The 18,234-nt window shown below is 33.3% G+C and overlaps 1 protein-coding gene across 1 annotated transcript in view; it reads right to left on the reverse strand.

Moving 5' to 3' along the window:
- Nucleotides 1–12,029: 12,029 nt before the first annotated feature.
- Nucleotides 12,030–18,234, reverse strand: part of LOC129223843 (serine palmitoyltransferase 2-like) — a 40,845-nt gene continuing 34,640 nt past the window's right edge. Inside the window, exon 11 of the mRNA XM_054858207.1 lies at nucleotides 12,030–15,732. Within this exon, the coding sequence (XP_054714182.1) occupies nucleotides 15,646–15,732 (87 nt within the window). The 3' untranslated portion in view covers nucleotides 12,030–15,645. The remainder of the gene's footprint in view (nucleotides 15,733–18,234) is intronic.

Consider the following 18,234-nt stretch of genomic DNA (forward strand, 5'->3'; position numbering starts at 1 on the left):
TAGCTATGCTCTATGTATTATTTTAGGCGACCCATGTATATATTTTATATTGTTTATAACTTTTTATGCCTGATGTCTTTCTCTATTATGCCCTTTGTACTTCAAGTTATCGTAATAACATTTTTTCTATAATCACACGTCTTTTACTTTTCTAATTACTCTTAACTGTATGTGAAATTACTCATAACTGTATATGTAGTAGAAATTATGCAATGCTGAATTTGAGCATTCATGGAAATAGGTGTGAATTTTTATTTATCGTCTATTGTTTGTTAAAAAGATGAATATTTTTTAATGAATTGCTGCTCATCTAGCATAAAATATCTTAAATAAGAATCAAGTGTAATTTCACTATACATACTCTTAGAAACGATTTTTGCATTTCTGAACTAATTTTTTACAGTAATTTTTGCAAATTCTTTAGTTTGCAAAACTAAGAATTAATTTAAAATTGTTTATGTGTCTCAATTTTTAAAGCTTTTCAGCTATGTTTCGAAAACTACTTAAAGTTGCTGCGTGTATTAACTTTTTGTCTTTTTGTTTTAATATTTGCTAATTTACTCTGTTAATGGGAAAATAATAATGTTTTCGAAGTCCAGATTATTGCCATTTATACTTTAAATTCTTGTTGCAATAATACATTTTTTAAAAATACTAATCTATTGCTTTTAATGCTCATTTCTTTAAAACTTAGAATTTGTAGTACCTATTTTATTTTGATTTCCTAAACCGCATTTCATATAATACCATGTCTCGCAGCAAAACATTTGTTATTATAGATGAAATATTTAAATTTTTAAAAGTAAAAAATTGATTAACTTCAAGAAGCAAAAGGGAAAACTTTCTACCTTTAACAAAAACCTAATTTTCTAATTCAAATTATATCACTCAAAATCAGTCATTTTCTCTAGATCATTATACTTGATATTAACCTATCAGTATTTTTGTGCTTCCTTTACATTAGAGAAATAAAATGAGTTCTGTACAAAAATTGGATCCTTTTTAATTTCTTTGTTACGTTTTAATGAAATAAATTGTTTTCTACAACATCTAGTATGTCAACTTGATGATTACGTACCTGTGTAGCTGCTTCTGTAGGTAGGAAAGCACTGGCATGTGTTTTGGTGTTACGGCGTTCTATTCCAGGGGGTCTCGGGGATCGGGGAGGACCAATGGGAGTGGGAAAAGTAAGTTCTGGCGTGAAGCGCTTGACTTGAGCCTAATTTTGAAAACAAGTTGTGCGCTTAGTATTTAACAAAGATATATATTGTAGATACTCTTTTTGTACATAATTTTAATTTCTACTTGTAATTTGCCCATATGTATGGCCAATGGAAGCGTTATTTGTGAGAAATAGTTATATTCATGAAAAAACGGGTGTTTTTTTCTCTGCTAATTCAGCTGTAACCGCTGAAGCTCACTTAGTAGGAGGAGGAAAACTTAGTATGGTCATTCCAGACCCATACAGCATAGATTAAAGCAATTTCCAGTTTTCCACCAATTACTTCCATATTAGACCTTTATTCACTCCTCAACCACTGGCCTATGTCTGATCTATATGCTTTACTTATGCATTTCTAAAAATTCAAATAAAAGTAAACTAACGAGCTTAGCTACTATTATAACTAAACAATGCAACGATTTCTTAAATATTCATTAAGACTCTGGTTAAAATTTTCAAATGGGGGCAGCAAAATTAGAAATGTATCAGTCCTTAACTACACAATAAGACATAAGAAAAGTTAACACTAGAAAGACGGAAGCGGTCATTTTGACCGCAAACGATTTTCAAATGCTCATATTTGCTGCGTTTAATTTTCAAACTCTTTTTCCTTCATTGACTTTTCCTAACTATTTATTAAGATTTTACAACAGTAATTTTTTTCGTTTTAGGATTATTATTATAGTCGCTATAAATGTTTATACCTAGAAAGACTGACTACGGTCATTTTGACCGCTAAGTGAACCTTTCTTTATGCATCCGTTTTCTTCTTTTTTCGCTTATCAGTTGTGTGTACTATGGACTATTGTTAGTTGTCAGGGTGAGTAATGTTCTTTTGAGCTTGAGTAGTACCTGTTGGTCAGGTTTAATTCTTTGAACTGTTAGGAAAATGCGAAACACCTGCTGGTTGCATGGTTTCAGTTTTCTGCTATCTGCACAGGGGGCAAAGTTGGGAAAGGTAAATTTGAAAAGCATGTGACTGGACACGTGAAATTACTTTGGGTCTAAAAAAAAGGAAATATAAACAGGTAAATTACAAAAATGTTTGCTGGAATTGTTTTGTGCACCAAAACATGTGCTTTGCTTGAAGCATTGACGTTTATTTTCTTCGGTGATAATGAAGTGCTCAGTCACATAATTATCTTCATGATGTCGAGATGAACCGTTGACAAGCAAAACTTATAGGAACATTAACTCCTGAAACTGTTGCAGATTTATATCTAAAACATATTATGGTTTGAATGAACAGTCTGACTTATCTGAAAAGAAATATATTTCTAGCGATGAGAATAGTTTGCTTTCATGAGATTATTGCGAATATTTTTCGGAGCCTAGATTTGCAGAAAAGGATTGTTCTTCTGAGTTAGAATGAGAAGAAACCTCGCTAATAAAAACTGATGCTCAAAATTTAAAAAGTAGTGAAAGAAAGAGTGAAAAGGGTCCAACGCCGAAAAAAAGGAGAAAATTTCAAAAACAGAACTCCTATTTCTTCAATTTCCGCCAAGTCATCCCCACTGATCAATTTTGCTGCATATAAATAAGTACCTCAGGAAAAAGATTAAAATAGTGTGAAATTAAATTATGCGGAACTAAAACTACGAGCATTTGTTCTAACTTCCAAACAAAAAATTGTTAATGACTAACATACAGGTGACGTGATAACATAAGTATTTCGAAATACTGTAAAAGATAGTAATGTACAGTATCTTGCGATATTAAGATATTTTTTAAATCAAACACATGCATGGTTGATTATAGTACTTGTTAGTTATTACATGCTAAGAAAATTTCCTCTTTTTGTACAAATTTCCTCTTTCTCAATGCCAATTGTGTAAAGCATGTGTATTTCACTTGATCGAACGTAAAATAAAAAAAAGCTATCTGAGACTTATTTGCAGACTATATTAGGATTAAATTGTTAAATTAAACTTTGATATTATGAAACAAATCTTTTCTATGGCTGAAAATCCCTAAAGGAGGAAATTTTTATTATTTTAAGTATGGCGGTCAAAGTGACCGCTGCTCGTCTTTCTAGGTATACGCAAAACGCCGTCTTTCTAGTGTTAAACTAAATTATTGGTGTCCAAGTGGTAGATTCAAATTGTAAAGAAGGGATTTTTATAGAAGTGGTTGCACTGTGATTTCGAAATGCATAAAAAATCGGGACTGATTCATAAAACTGTATGCATTTTTTGATGATAGTAATGACTTTCCACGACCACTTTCAATCATGGTCAAAATCCATGACTTTCCAGGTGTGCAGATACCATGCATATGTGAAGCAGTTACAAATTTTTCTTGATAATTTATGAGACAGCATTGCTTAGGTTTTTTTTTTTCTTATTCCAATCAATACTATTATTTAAATTAATACTCCCCCTTGAAGGGGGAGGGGTTTCATGAGATTTTATGATTTGGGGATGGCAAAAAGTGTGATATCACATGTTTTACAGACCCCAAAGTATTTTTTTTTGGGGGGGGGGGGAGTAGGAAATAAGGAATCAAAAATTGAAAAAGTAGGAAAAAAAATCACTCATAGAAGTAGGAAAAAATAGGAAGAGATAGGACTACACACAAGTCAAGAGGAAACAAATTTAGCGTAAATTTTATTTCTAATGTAAAATAAACTAACAGTATTTTTGATTTAAAACTGTCCTTTTGAAGTATTAAAGGAATTCAATGAAAGACCGAGTCTCAAAACCAAAATGAAAGAAACAAGCTGACAATCATTATTATGAAAAATAAACTGGTGGAAATAAAGATATTAATTACAAAAATATGAAAATAAAATCCAAACAAAAAAACACCTTTCAACAATACAGTAATAAAATTTTTAAGTGTGAAAGGATAAAATACACGTAACAATAATAATAAAACTCACATTTTGGTGCAATAAAACCATTTTGTTCTAGATTTGTTTTGTCAAAAACGAAAACATTCCTTCGAAAGCATCCATTTATCATTTAAAACTACTAGATAACACTTTCAGCTCCTGTTGTCATAAACTATGATACAAATAGCAAAGCAAATATTAAATTAGTTTTAGTTAAAAATAATCAGCAGCTGATATGCATTCTTGCATAAACAGGGGCAGATGTTTGAATTTGAAAAAAAAAATTAAAAAGAATGAAAATGCAAAACTATATAAAAAAAAATTTATTGTCAAATATAGGACATAAAATTTATAATAAAATAATTAAAACGAAATAAATAACGAAAAAAGTAAACAGTAAACTAAAGAGTTTGTATATGTTATGTATTTTTAGCATTCAACATACATTTTTGTCATTTATGAGAGTCAGTAGGGTCAATTTCTCCCCTCCCTGGCTTTTGAAAATTAATGCTTAACTATTCAAGTTTGTGTGGTTTTTGTTGTTTTAGGATAAAATTTGCATTCAGTATACACTATACATCTTTGGCTGGCCACCTGAGGGGGAAAACCCAAATGACAGGCCAGTTTTAATTTTAATCAAGCAATAAAAACGAATATTGTTGTTTGATGATTTTTTACCTCTTGTTCCAAAATTTTTGTCACGAGAAAAAACAGGAAAAATCCATTCGTGGGAAACATAACATTTTTATCAAAGGCAAAGATCAGTTACTAATGTTTCTCTGTGCATAAAAGGGAAGGCACGTAGTTTCTCTCAGTCCTCACCATACAACAAATATTTATTTGGAAAATGTTCAAAAAATTGAGAAACACCTGGCATCAAATGCCTGCATATATCTCTTTCTCCCCCCCCCCCCTTGATCAGGCACCCTGAGCACAATAACTTACAGTAGATACTAGTGATGGGCATAATCGAGTTCTCATAATCGAATCACTCGATTATTCAAGATCATTCGAGAGCTTGATTACCACGAGTTCTCGATTATCGCATCTCGAGTTCTCGAGCGATGAACTTCTCGAGTACTCGATTATCACTTTTTGAGTTCTCGAGCGATCAACTGCTCGAGTTCTCGATTGTCGCTTTCCGAGTGCTCGAGCGATCAACTGCTCGAGTTCTCGCTTTAAACTTCTCAAGATGTTGAGTTCTTCGAGATCTTGAGTTCTCGAGATGTCAATCACTCGAGCAGTGTATTCTTGGATCGATTTCATAATCGAATGAACCTCTCAATATAGTTGACTTCTGACAAGGGTGCCCACCTATGGAGGGGCGGGGGGGGGGGGGGGTCATGGCACAGACATTGACATTTTTAGGGGGTTTTTTTAAGGGATATTTTTCTCATTTGTTGGGGGGAGGTCTCTGCGATATTGAGGGGGGGGGGGGGGCTTGACCTCAGGGTGGGTGGGCACCCTTGCTTCTGAAGTGTTTTAGTTGCAGGGGCGGATCCGTCATTTAGGCGGTCGAAGAGCTGGCTTTGAAAAGTTAATGATTTTACTTATGAATGAGCATGGTTTTTTTCTGTCTTCCAAAAAAATTTGCATTGAAACCTTTTAACCCTTCCCCCAGAAAGACGGGCTGCGCTGAGGAGCCCACAGGGGAGGTGGGTCATTGCGCAGACTGCGCCATTGAAATTCCTAATGGACGCTTGACTTTTTTAGGGAGTGTCCTTCTTGAGGGGGAGAGAGGATCCCTAATTTTAAAAAGTGTGCCAGTCACTTGAGGAATAGGTACCCTTGCGATCTAAATGGTATTACAATCAAATAATTGCCTTTCGAATGTTTCATTCAAATAGTGTTATAATTGAATGCATACTGTTGAATGCTTGATTATCAAGTGATTCTTTGGGAATGCTTGGTAGTCTAATGATATGTTTTGAGCGAAAGGTGTTAATGAATGAACACATGGACGGGTCTGTGGGAGACATGTGTTGTGTGTCCCGGTGGTGGAAGTAAAGGTTGGAGGCGCTTATAAGGTTCTAACTTGAGAGGCCTTAAAAGTATAGTTCAGGTAAAAAGGGGGAATACTTAAGTTGAAAACCTGAGGGGATGTCTTCCCCCTTACGTTCACCTTCGACTATACGATTGGGTAATTATACAAGTGTAATAGGCAATAACAAACGTTTTAGAGCCCAAATATACAGATCACTGCAGACACGTTTTGGGGTTTCAAGGAACCCTTTTTTCAACGCAAAATAGTGAGATTGTGGCTGTAAGGACATTACAGGATGTCTTTACTGACCATTCATTAATTACGTAAGGGTCCCGAGGGGGTGGGGTTGGAAAAATGTCTACATACTTGGGGGGGGGGGGGGAGAGGGGTTCAAACGCATTCTTACGCAGTATTTTCCAAGCCGATGTTTCATTTGCGTCTGGAAAATAAAAACGTATTAGGATGACTGTTTTTTATTTGTTTTACGAAGAATTAATAATGTAAAACATAATAAAAGAATTGCACTTTGTATGGCATGTTTTATTTTTAACTACTATCGCATCATATACAAAAAAATGTCGAAAACACATTCAGTCTAGATTCCAACTTTTTAGTAAATATTTCTTCACACAAAAAGGTTTAATTTAATAATAGTGAATTAAATTTCGATTCCAGTGATATTAGATTAGTTATTTCATTATTTCGAAAAACGAAATGGAATCTTAAGTAAGAATAGGGGGAGGGGTTTGAAAAACCTTACGTACCCTTACATGGGAGGGGGGGAGGGGGTTCAAAAATGGCCAAAATCATCCATATGTAACAAAGGAATGGCCCCTTATATGTAAAAGCTTACTATTTTGATGAAAAAAGGGTACCTTGAAACTCCAAAACACGTTTCTGCAGTACTCTGTATATTTGGGATACAAAACGTTTGTTATTTCATGTTACTTCTCGGCACAAAGGTACTTAGTTATTTCTTAATAAAACAAGTGGTTAACTTCTCGTGTAATTCATTCCTATGGGTGCAAATAAGAGGGGAGGGGGGGGGGGAGTTTTGACGTAAAATGCGGGATTGTAATTTTCAGGGGATTTTGTCTCTTTTGGGGGTTGTGCACTTGGGGGAAGAGCTTCATAGGTGGTGCCCTTTGCTCTTGAAATGAATAGATTTGGAATGATTTTTAAAATCGAATGATTGCTTTTCTCTTGCTTTATTCGAATGGGGTAACAGTTGAATGTTTGGCTTCGAATTTTCGATAATTGAGAGATTCCTTAATAATCAAACGAATTTTTAGAACGAAAATTGTTAATTATCATATGAGCGGATTTATGGAGGGGCATGTGTTGTGTGAGTGGCGGATACAATGGAGGGTCGTGGGGGTCATGACCCCCCCCCCCCCCCTGAACTCTCGAGAATAGTATCCGTACACATTGTGTTAAAAAAATTTATGCATAAAATGCAAACGATGACGGTATCTTATCTTTTCAATACATCAATTATTTTTCAAAGAAAATATTTGAACTACTATTTTGTTTTATTGCTTATGAAATTAATTTGCAACGTTTATCCCCAATTATGTGCCTTATTCCTGACCGATTTGGGGCTTTTTATTGACACCCAAAAAAGTTTCAGAATTTTTTCGTACTTAAAACGGGAATTTCGTTCATGGGGGAGGGCTTTCTTCAGCATGACCCCCACCCCCTTCAAGTGCATTTCTGTATCCGCCCCTGGTGTGATCCGGTGGTGAAATCTTGAAACAAAGGATAGAGAAACGCTTTCCATACTGTTTTGAACTTGACAGTTATTAAGATTAAATAGGTACGTATGTACAATTTTTATTAAAAAGTGAGGGATAATGATAATATGGGCAAGTCGTTGGGCGACACTAGCAGGTTTAAACTTGAGAGTTGTTAAACTTAAAAATATATTAAACCGGTATCAAGGGCTTCCATATAGGGGGGGGGAGCAAGTGGGGGCTTAAGCCCCCTCCCTCTTCTTTGAAATTAGGACATCCTTGCTTTTAGTACTTTTTTTTTTTGCAAAAATGTAAAATCATTTCTTCTCCAGCAATTAATCAATAAGTTATTAAAAATGTCAAATTTTAATAACTCTAATCTGTACTGAAATCGGTTTCTATGGGGAAAATAGCCTATTAAACCATGGAGAAAATATCCGAGCCCCTCCCCCCTTAAAATTTTGCATATGGGCGCCCTTGACCAGTATGGTACAAACCGTGTTAATTAAAAATGTAATGTAGTCTTAGCCCTTTTTCGGATTATTGTTTCTTGGGGGAGGGGGGGGATTGTCATAAAAAGCTCGCCATTGCTCACAGGGACGGACGGAGGACACCCCTGTCATTCTATAAGGTTTTAGAATCAAATAATTGCTTCTCAAATGTGTCACCCCTGTCATTCTATAAGGTTATTGAATCAAATAATTGCTTCTGCTTTTTTTCGAATGGGGTTACTCAGAGAGCACACTTCGTTGAGTAAACGTTTTAAAGCGATTGTTAACGCTGTGGCAGCCATGTTAAAACGTTTATGAAATGTTTAAACGCAAGGTGTTTATAATGCAGTGGTGCCCCCCCCCCCCCCCATGGCGATGACACTCATCCCTCAAATGCGACGTTGAACCCCCTAAAATAAATTAAAGCCCGCTTAAGTTACCCTCTCTTCTTCAAAACTTCAATGGCGCGATCTGCGCAATTTACCCCCCTCCCCCGTGCTCTCGCTTGTATAATATATTGTTTGTTGTGGAATGCTCGGTTATCGAGCATCTCAGATGATTTGAAAACCGAATACGTAATCTGCTTTTCAGAGAAACTTGACAATCAATTTTAACCTTTTTGATGACCAGCGCACGGAAAATGAAACATAGCTACGGAACCTCAAGTTCCGAAATGGATCGTTGTGAGCCTAAGCATTTTCAGCAGTTTTGCCTCAACTTTACAAAAAAAAAACCCCATAAAATCAGCACATTAATTGACTGAAAATTTTTAAGTTGAGTAAATATACTAATCAACATTTACGAAACTATAAGGAATATGACATAAACAGAAGCGAGTAAAACAAGCAAAATACTTAAATTTAACTACCCACGCGAAAATAAATGCTACGCACACAAGAAGTCACAAATATCTTGCGTATGGAATTTCAAAAAAAAAAAAAATCTGTATAAAATGTAATTTTTATTTAAAAATTGGGCCGAAGAGTGGAAGCTAAAATTAATCCTACGCGACAAACTTCAATATTTCTTTTTAATGCACTCAGAAACATTTCAACTTCACTCCCAACACTTTTACTGTTATTGCATATTCCTAAAGTCGACGAATGAAAAATAAAAATAAAAAAGAGCGGATCAAGAAAGAAAAAAAATAATCATGAACTTCAATGCACTTCAAGCCACACTTGTACACTTTTCAATGCGCCGGGAATCCCAATCCTCTGGAAAACGCAATCAGAAATATTTTACCCTCCCTCCTCATGTATTAGTCAGATAAATATACTTAACTACTCTCAACAAGAATATCAAAAAAAAAGCAAAGCTATAAACTAGGAAAAAATGAGTACTTTTGCGCAGAGCAACTATTCCTCTACTTGTTTACATTATTAACTTTGTGTTTGAGAGCCTGAAACCATTCGAAATAATCACGTGATAACTGAAAATCATTAGTTCAAATGCATAACCGTTCGAATAAATCACTCAGTCGTCCAAATGCCGAGCTCCTAGTTTTTGACAAGCTAACAGGGAATTTAGTCGAACCTGCATCCCCCAAGGATTGCGACCCCAAAATGAAGACTAAAATCTAGCGAATCGACCCCCTAAAACAAGCTTGCATTTCGAACTTTACCGGAGGGTAAGGGGACAAAAGGTGTATCTGCTCATTTTATCGGAAAACAACAAAAAACTAGACCCACTTAAATGTAAAAACTAGAATTTTTCATGGAATTTGGGGGCAGTGGTATTGATCCCCTTTCTAAAAGGGGGGTGTCAATACCCCCCAATTTAACCTAAAACTTCTAAAAGCCAGGAGGGTGCACCCCTTATTATACCCCTAAATGGCAGCTAAATGTCACATTCCTATCTCGAGCGCACTCCTGCCAAAACAACTCGGGAATTCAACTGAAATCAAGGGAGTTCACCTACCCCCTTTCGCAGGGCGATGGCGCACCCTCTCAAATGTTACGGAGCATCCGTCTAGTAAAAGCTCCCCCCCCCCTCCCGAAATGAGATTAAAAAAAAAAAGTCTCAAAAAACCGCTTCTAAAAATTTCGGTTTCGCAGGCTGCGCCATGGACCCCCTCCCCCACTTCCGAAAACGAGATTTAAACAAACCCTCTCAAAAAACCAGCTCTAAAAATTTTAGTTGCACAGGCTGCGCCATGCCCCACCCCCTTTTAGTGGGCACCCCCGTAGCAGTCAACTCAATTTTGGAAAGGCTCAGAAAATGAACTACTCGAGTACTCGATTCAAACGCCTCGAGATCTCGATTTGAAACATCTCGAGATCTCGATTTAAAACATCGAGATCTCGATTTAAAACATCGAGATCTCGATTCAAAACATCTCGAGATCTCGATTCAAAAGATCTCGAGAAGTCAATCGCTCGAGTACTCGATTCGGAAGATCTCAAGAAGTCAATTGCTCGAGTTCTCGATTTCAAAAGATCTCTATTATCAATCACTCGAGTGATCAACTTAAAAAGATCTCGATTATCAGAAGTACTCGATTCCCGAGATCTCGATTATCAAAAGATCTCGATTATGCCCATCACTAGTAGATACGCCGCATCGGTATAATTGCTGCACTCCAAAAAGAGTAAGAGTCTGTCAAAAAAATTTAAAATTTTCTGAAATGCTGCATTGCCATGAACGCAGTACATAAAAATGATGAGCAACTTCTCGATATTGATGATATATCAGAGTAGAAAATACCCATTATATATAAAAAGAAAAAAAAAACAGTACATACTTGCTTGTGGCTCAGTCCCTCAACTTTTAAAAATGTAAAGAAATAAAAACGGAATCTCGCATTTAAATTGATTTCTGATTTTTCTCCAAAAATCGGGAACCTTTTGCTCATGTAGGTTTTGCTGTTTTTTTTTTGCAAATACACTCTTTGCAAGGAAAGAAAATTAAATTTATTTTATAATCATGTTTACGATTTAGAATGAACAATAATCATATTTATGTATGAAAAAAGTTGGTTTCCATGGTTATTTTTGAAGTGGTCTGTTTTTGCTAATTTCTGTTTTCTGACCCTTTTATTTTGTACTAACATCAATAAAATGTGTACAAAGTACAGGTTTTTCATTTTTTGCTTCCTTACGTTCCTTTTAAGGTTTTAAATTGCCTTTCTGTTTAAATAGGCGAATAGTAAATTCGGCTTTTTCCGCACTTTTTGAACAGTCGGCCGTTTATTTTAATTAAAGCTTCTAATTGACGGGTAAATAATATATAATTGCATCAGAATGTGAAGGTATCTATTTCTTAATTGTATCGTTAAAACGGTAGGACTGAAGTCGGGGCGATAAAAAGAAAAGTCCATCATAAACGTCGCAACGGCAAAAAAGTCACTTAGAAAAATGTAACTTTTAAACAAGCAAACGCTGCGGCATTCCTTCCAGAAATTATTGTAATCAGTCAATGAAAAGCCCAGGATCCACTTGTTCCTTTTGCTTTTCAAAATTAAAACATGCAGAAAATTATTTGTGCGGCATTGTAATAATAAGAATCAATGCACAATAAGAAGTGATATACTACAGAAAGAAAAAGTAGAAAAATAAAAAGACAGCTATGAATGTAGATAAAAATAGGAACTCTTCGGGATCTGTGTGCCTATGGAAAATAGCATTAAAAGGGGAAGGAGTCAGGTGAAGTGTGACAGAGTATGCTATTAAAAAAATGACTTAAGATAGCTAGCTCCTTAGTAGTGGTTCTTAGACATGTATCCTAAATAAAATAGTCAATGATGAATTAAAAACAATTCATGAAGTGAAGTTAAGAATTTCTCGCTATTTTATTTCAATATACAAGGTAAATCAAACAGTATAAATTTTGATAGAAGAAAAAGGTGTGTAGAAAAATGATTTTACATAGAGAATGCCAAGGGTTTACAATGCATTATTTATATTAGCTAAATTCGTAATAATAAATGTCAAAAACATTGACAACAGCAAACCTCAAAATAATTTTAAATCTAATTAGTCATTTACATTCCATAAAATACTTGAAATACTTTTAAACAAACATTTCAAAAATTGACATTCAAATTTGTAAAACATTTACTTTTAACTTTGAAATGAACATTTATTTTGAAAAACATAAACTGCTAGTTCAAGTTATAATTCCAATAAAAATATTTTTACTTTTAAGCTAACAAAATGGATGGTATTTCCCCCTTACAACATCATTTCTGCTCCATAAACTAAATAAAGAAAAAAATGTTGAAACTTCTGGTCTATGATCTACAAAAATATATTTATTATTTTTAAAATACAAACAAATTTTTACGCTCCTGACACATGAATTAGCTCATAGTACTTCCCTCACTTTCAAACAATTCCAGAACCTGAAAAAACTGCATAAACCCTTCTATGTGCAAAATCAAAGTAACAATAAGAAAATTTTCTGAAATATTTTTTTTCTTGTGCAACTTTTGACATTCATTTAAAAAATCTTTGCACTATTTCCGAGTTAGTTCAAAATTTAGAAACAATCCTTCCACTTTCTTGCACAAAAATTAAATTACATAGATCATAGGTCAATGAATAAAATTCATAGGTAGCATGAATAAAATTCATAGCTAAAATACGCACATTTTCCAATTTCAACCTATGCTATGATATTTAAGCTCATGTTAATTGGAGAATGTGATGAACTATATCCTTTTAAACAAAAATTTATGAGTAAATAGCTCAACAGTAAAATTAAGCATTACTGTAAGCAAAATTCATTAAAGTAGACAAAATTTTATCAAACAGAATTTTCCAGATTTTCTTTCAAACATCACATGTTATTTCTTACATTGTGATATCAATGTCCAAAGTTCAAGCTGTCTTAAAATTTAAAATGTTTATAATAGAGTATGAAGCTGAGCTGCAAGCTAAAGATTTCTACATTCAGATGATATTGTGATAAACTTAATTTTTAAACCACACAAAAAATAATAATCTTCTGTAATAGATTTCAAAACGTATAAAAAGCAGATCCATAAAAACAGCTTTTTTTATGAGCAGTCTTTTTAGCAAAGCAGACAAGAATCAAGACTGAGACAACATTAATTGAACCAAAAATACGAAATAAATACCGCCTGTACTACATTGTAAACAAACTGGATACAATTTTAATCTACAATTTATCACAAGATGTTCTACATAATGATGTATCATTTAAGTGTTATAGAAATTTCAATGGACTGTATCATATTATTTAGTACATGATACTAAGTTTCTACATTAACTGTCTAGGTAAGATTAACCCATTCCATCAGATGATACCTATAGTAAAAGTTGACAATTTACATAGCTGAAATCTTTTCATTTCTAGTTCGCAATTTTATAACTAACTAAAACTTTTTTTACACACACACAAAAAAAAAAAAAAAAAAAAAAAATCTCATTATAAAACTGCATTTCAGTTTGGAAAATTTAAATCTGGAAGCACATTGCATAACCTTATGTGTATATATATATATAAACCAATTTATAAAACTTTCAATAATTTAAAAGGAAGACAAGACTAAATTCAAACACAGTTGCAATTGTATAAATAGTGCTTCCTCTAATAAAATATGATAAATAATAATGAACAAAAATTTACAATGCAACAAAACTTTAAAAAAGAAAAATGTTAACATAAAAACTTTAGAATAAATACATTTTTAACTAAAAATATATACAAATACGAAATTACATGGCTTAATACTTTCAAATTTTATTTCTGAGACAAAAGAATATATTTAGGATAAAAACATTTTACAAATACGTTTAAAAAAAAATCGGTCTTAACACGTAACAATTCATAACCACAAAGAAAACATGTTAAGATTTATATAAATCTAAAGCTTATTTTGCTTTAATTAATAAATATGTTTTAACTGATATGACACTTGAAGTATTTTTCAAAGCATTTTATGCTTTTGTAATTACAATTATTCTTTAAATAGTTTTTCCAGGTACATAAATCTATTCAACTGTAACAGCAAATGCATAAAACAAAAATACGACATAATAAAAATGAGCAACAAAATGTATTTTACGTATTTATAAAATTTTGCTCAGATCATAAAATGAGATAAAATTTAAGCTAAAACAACTCTCAAGGAACTCACTACTCTTACTAAATTTTATACATTTAAAAATTTTTATGCACTGCATATATTTTACAATAAAAATAAATGCAATAAACATTCACTTGAAAGGGCATTAACAGCTGTTAATCCACTATTAGCAGTTGCTTGAACAACACATGCAAATATCTTTAATAGATTTTTGAAAATACTTCACCTTAAATCAAAATTGAAAAAATAATAAAATACAGTCAACGCTCTATAGAACATCCTCCTATTACTGCGACCCTTTCAACATAGCCACAGGTGCATAAAGTCCCATTCCCTATTCCATAGATGCAATGCTGTTTAACGTCTATTAGAGCGTCCAAACTGAACCCTTCATTCCAATATAACGTCCAAAATTAAGTTTCAATTTTTTAAATATCCTCAGGGAAAATGAACATCAAAACATTTTATGCTTCTAAAGTTAAAATATTTCCATTGAAAGGAATATCAAAAAAGTTTAATCTCTAATTTTAAAAATCACTGATTTCTTTCGGTAATTTTCAGTAAATTAACAAAAAAATTCAAAAATGATATTTTTTTTCCTTCTTTAAAACGAAGCATTAATTTGAAAAACCCTTCTTACATTTTAAAATATGACTAAATAACACAATACGTTAAAATGACCTCTCCTTTATAGCAAGCAATTTCGTTTGGACAACAGGGGTGGTTATAACAAGCGTTGACTGTATAACATTGATTTTTTTTAGAGCCTTCATTGAAAACTTAAAATTAAATGAGCAAGCAACAAATTAACTGGGATAGAGCTTTTAAACTCTTGTTTAGCCCATGGCGGAATGTTCAAGTCCATAAGCAGGCTTGGCTTTTACTACATTGACTAGGGAATATGCTAAATGCAAACATTAATTAATAACAAAGAATGATTGCATTAGATAATGTATAATATTGACATTAAATTTAGTACATATTTATCAAATGTATGCAGTTTCTACACTTACTTCAGTATGTAAATCACACATGATTTTGATCAGACCTAGTTATCGCCCAAGCAATTACAACAATGCTTCATGTAAAAATTTTAATGAACAATTTGTGCTTCAGTTTGATGGTATAAAATGCAAACACACACACATCTATTGTCATTACGAGTTAACAAAAATGTAAGTTCAGACACATAGATGTGTATATTATGCCAATAAATGTTCCTAAATTTAGCAGATGAAAGTGAAATCACAAGTACGCCTTCTTATATAGAGCGCATTCCAGTAGAACACTCGGATGCTCTAAGGCACTTGTTCAACAATAATGAGATTGACTAGTAAATAACTTCAGCTTGAGATCTTACTTTTTTTGAGTAATTCACCATCATGTTTCGCCCAACAGCTTCAATCACTGTCAATGCCTGGGGAGGAAAATAAAAGCAAATTTTTAGTTAAGATAGCAACAATAACATCTTCTGCCGGGCTAAGCGCAAAAAACGTATCTGCATCCGAGTTCAAAAGGGAAAATTGCTGTTTAAAGTTGTGCGCTTCCATATGTTTGATTCAGATGCAAATTTTTCCGAATTTTGTTAAAAACATTTCCAATTGACAAAAGACCATTAAACATTGTATTTAGAGGAAATACGTGACAAAGAAGCCCCTAGTGACTGTAACTCAATTTTGACAAAATGTGTAGATACTACTTTTGTGCTTAGCACAGCAGCATTGCCATTGATACAAGGTGATATAAGATAGGTATTGATACAAATGGGGAAGGGTTCAACCCCCAGTTTGGTTTGACGTTTAAATGTTTGTTTAAAAATTTTCCAAAAAATATTGTTTCAAAACTAAAATTTCTTTTATATGTATATTAATTGCATAAAGCGCTTTCATAAAAGACAACCCGACGACTTGAACATTAGCACAACTTCCTTTACAGTTGAAAGTTTTGAAATTTAAAAAAAGAAAGGCCATAACCGAAATTATTTTCTGGTTATGGCCTTTCCATTGACAGTGACTTTTTGAAACTACAAAGGAAGGAGAAAAATGCTCTAATGCTTTTTGATTCAACTAATTTTATAAATTTGGTTCTTTTTTTTTAAACTCATTTTTACGATTTGTTAAGATCATTTATTTAGGAATTTTCCGCATACATATACATAATCAGGTCTGACATCTTTTATCCATAAACTCTATCCTTCACACATAAAATCCTTGTAACCCTCAAACATGTATCAGGAATTCATTTTTTTTATTTGTTTTGCAAGTTAAGTACTGCACTTAATACCAATTTTTTTTTAAACATTTGCTATTGGGTTTTCATGCATTCCCTGAACTAGACTATTCAAACCAGAAAATGCAAAAATTTCAGTTATTTTTCCCCAATTATGTTTCTCTTAATGTCTTCCGTTTGAAAAAACAATATTTCTTTGATTTTGCTCAATGAAAGAAAATTTCAGCAAAGAAAACTACCAAGATTAGCCAATTTGGTCACTGCAAACAATAATTTGTCCTGATATGAGAATTTTTCAAAATTCTGATTTTATTCTAAAAATTAAAATTTCTGAAAACTCCACCAATTTCCAAGTTTTCATCTGGAATTTTTCCTACAGCAAATGATTATTTTGCTTTCATTTTGCAATCAGTTTCTCATGTAACGTAATAATAATGCAATCTCATATAATGCAACATAATATGTTGTGCTTACTTGAGTAAAATTTGTTTCATTCTGACAACTCATTCTTGGTGCGTCTATTTTTTTTTTTGTTATAAATAGAGCATTTTGAAGAGAGTTTATTTTGGAAGCATTTCCTGCTCACATAATATATAAATCAGTAAGCAGTATAAACCACCACATATTTATTTAAATCATTTGACAGGATAAAAACAGGTAAAGAATTTTTGGTCATTTTAAATGATTAAAAATTCTTTACCTTTTTTTTTTATCCTGTTTCAAATTTAAAACCAAAATTAACCCATTGCAGTTTTACGCCAGACTCAGTTCAACATTATTAATTTGCCAATGCAGTCTTAGTTCAGGCAGTGTCCAACATGTTTAAACTGTAACATAATTTTTGTAGTCTTAAAATGATGTCTCTCAACATCCTACAATACTTGTTGGACACATAATACTTTGCGGTTACATTTTAATATATCATTGGATTTACCAGGAGGGAAAACTTTTCAAAAAAAAGACCTCAAAAAGTTAAACATAATTATAAACTGACTCATGAATGTTTCGCAATAATATATATACACACATATATGTATACACTGAAGAACCAAAACATTATGACCACCCCTACCTTTTTTGAAGAACTTGTCTGTATGACGCAGAAACCATGTGATGGAAGTGGGATTGGTATATGATTGGGGCTAGAGAAGGTCTGGCTTCATTCGAGCACTTTCTTTTGCAAATTATGGGAAAGGATAACGATCTTTGCGAATTTGATAGGGAGCAGATTGTGATAGCCTGAAGACTCAAAATGAATATCTTAGATACTACAAGAGTGGTAGGTTGTTCACGATCTACGGTTGTTAATACTTATGCAAAGTGGAAAAAGGATGGTGAAACGAACAGTAGGCGTTAAGGTGTTGGAAGGCCACGCGTCATCAAAGATGAGAGGCGTCGGAGACTAAGCCGCTTCGTCAAGTAAAATCGGAGGCAGACGTTTGATCAACTGACAACTAAATTCAATGCAGGTGTGAGTGGAAGTGTTTCAAAACACACAGCTCAGAGGACACAGTTGAATATGGGACTGCGCAGCAGACGTCTTACTCTTGTCTCTATTGACCAGTCATCATCGCCAACTAAGCCTACAGTGGGCCTGAGAACATCCAGACTGGTCTTTAGATGACTGGAAGAAAGTTGTCTGGTCCGATGAATCAAATTCTCGTTCATTACGTGGATGGTCATGTCAGGC

This window comes from Uloborus diversus, chromosome 6 (genome assembly GCF_026930045.1).
Source record: "Uloborus diversus isolate 005 chromosome 6, Udiv.v.3.1, whole genome shotgun sequence".
In the NCBI taxonomy this organism is placed as follows: domain Eukaryota; kingdom Metazoa; phylum Arthropoda; class Arachnida; order Araneae; family Uloboridae; genus Uloborus; species Uloborus diversus.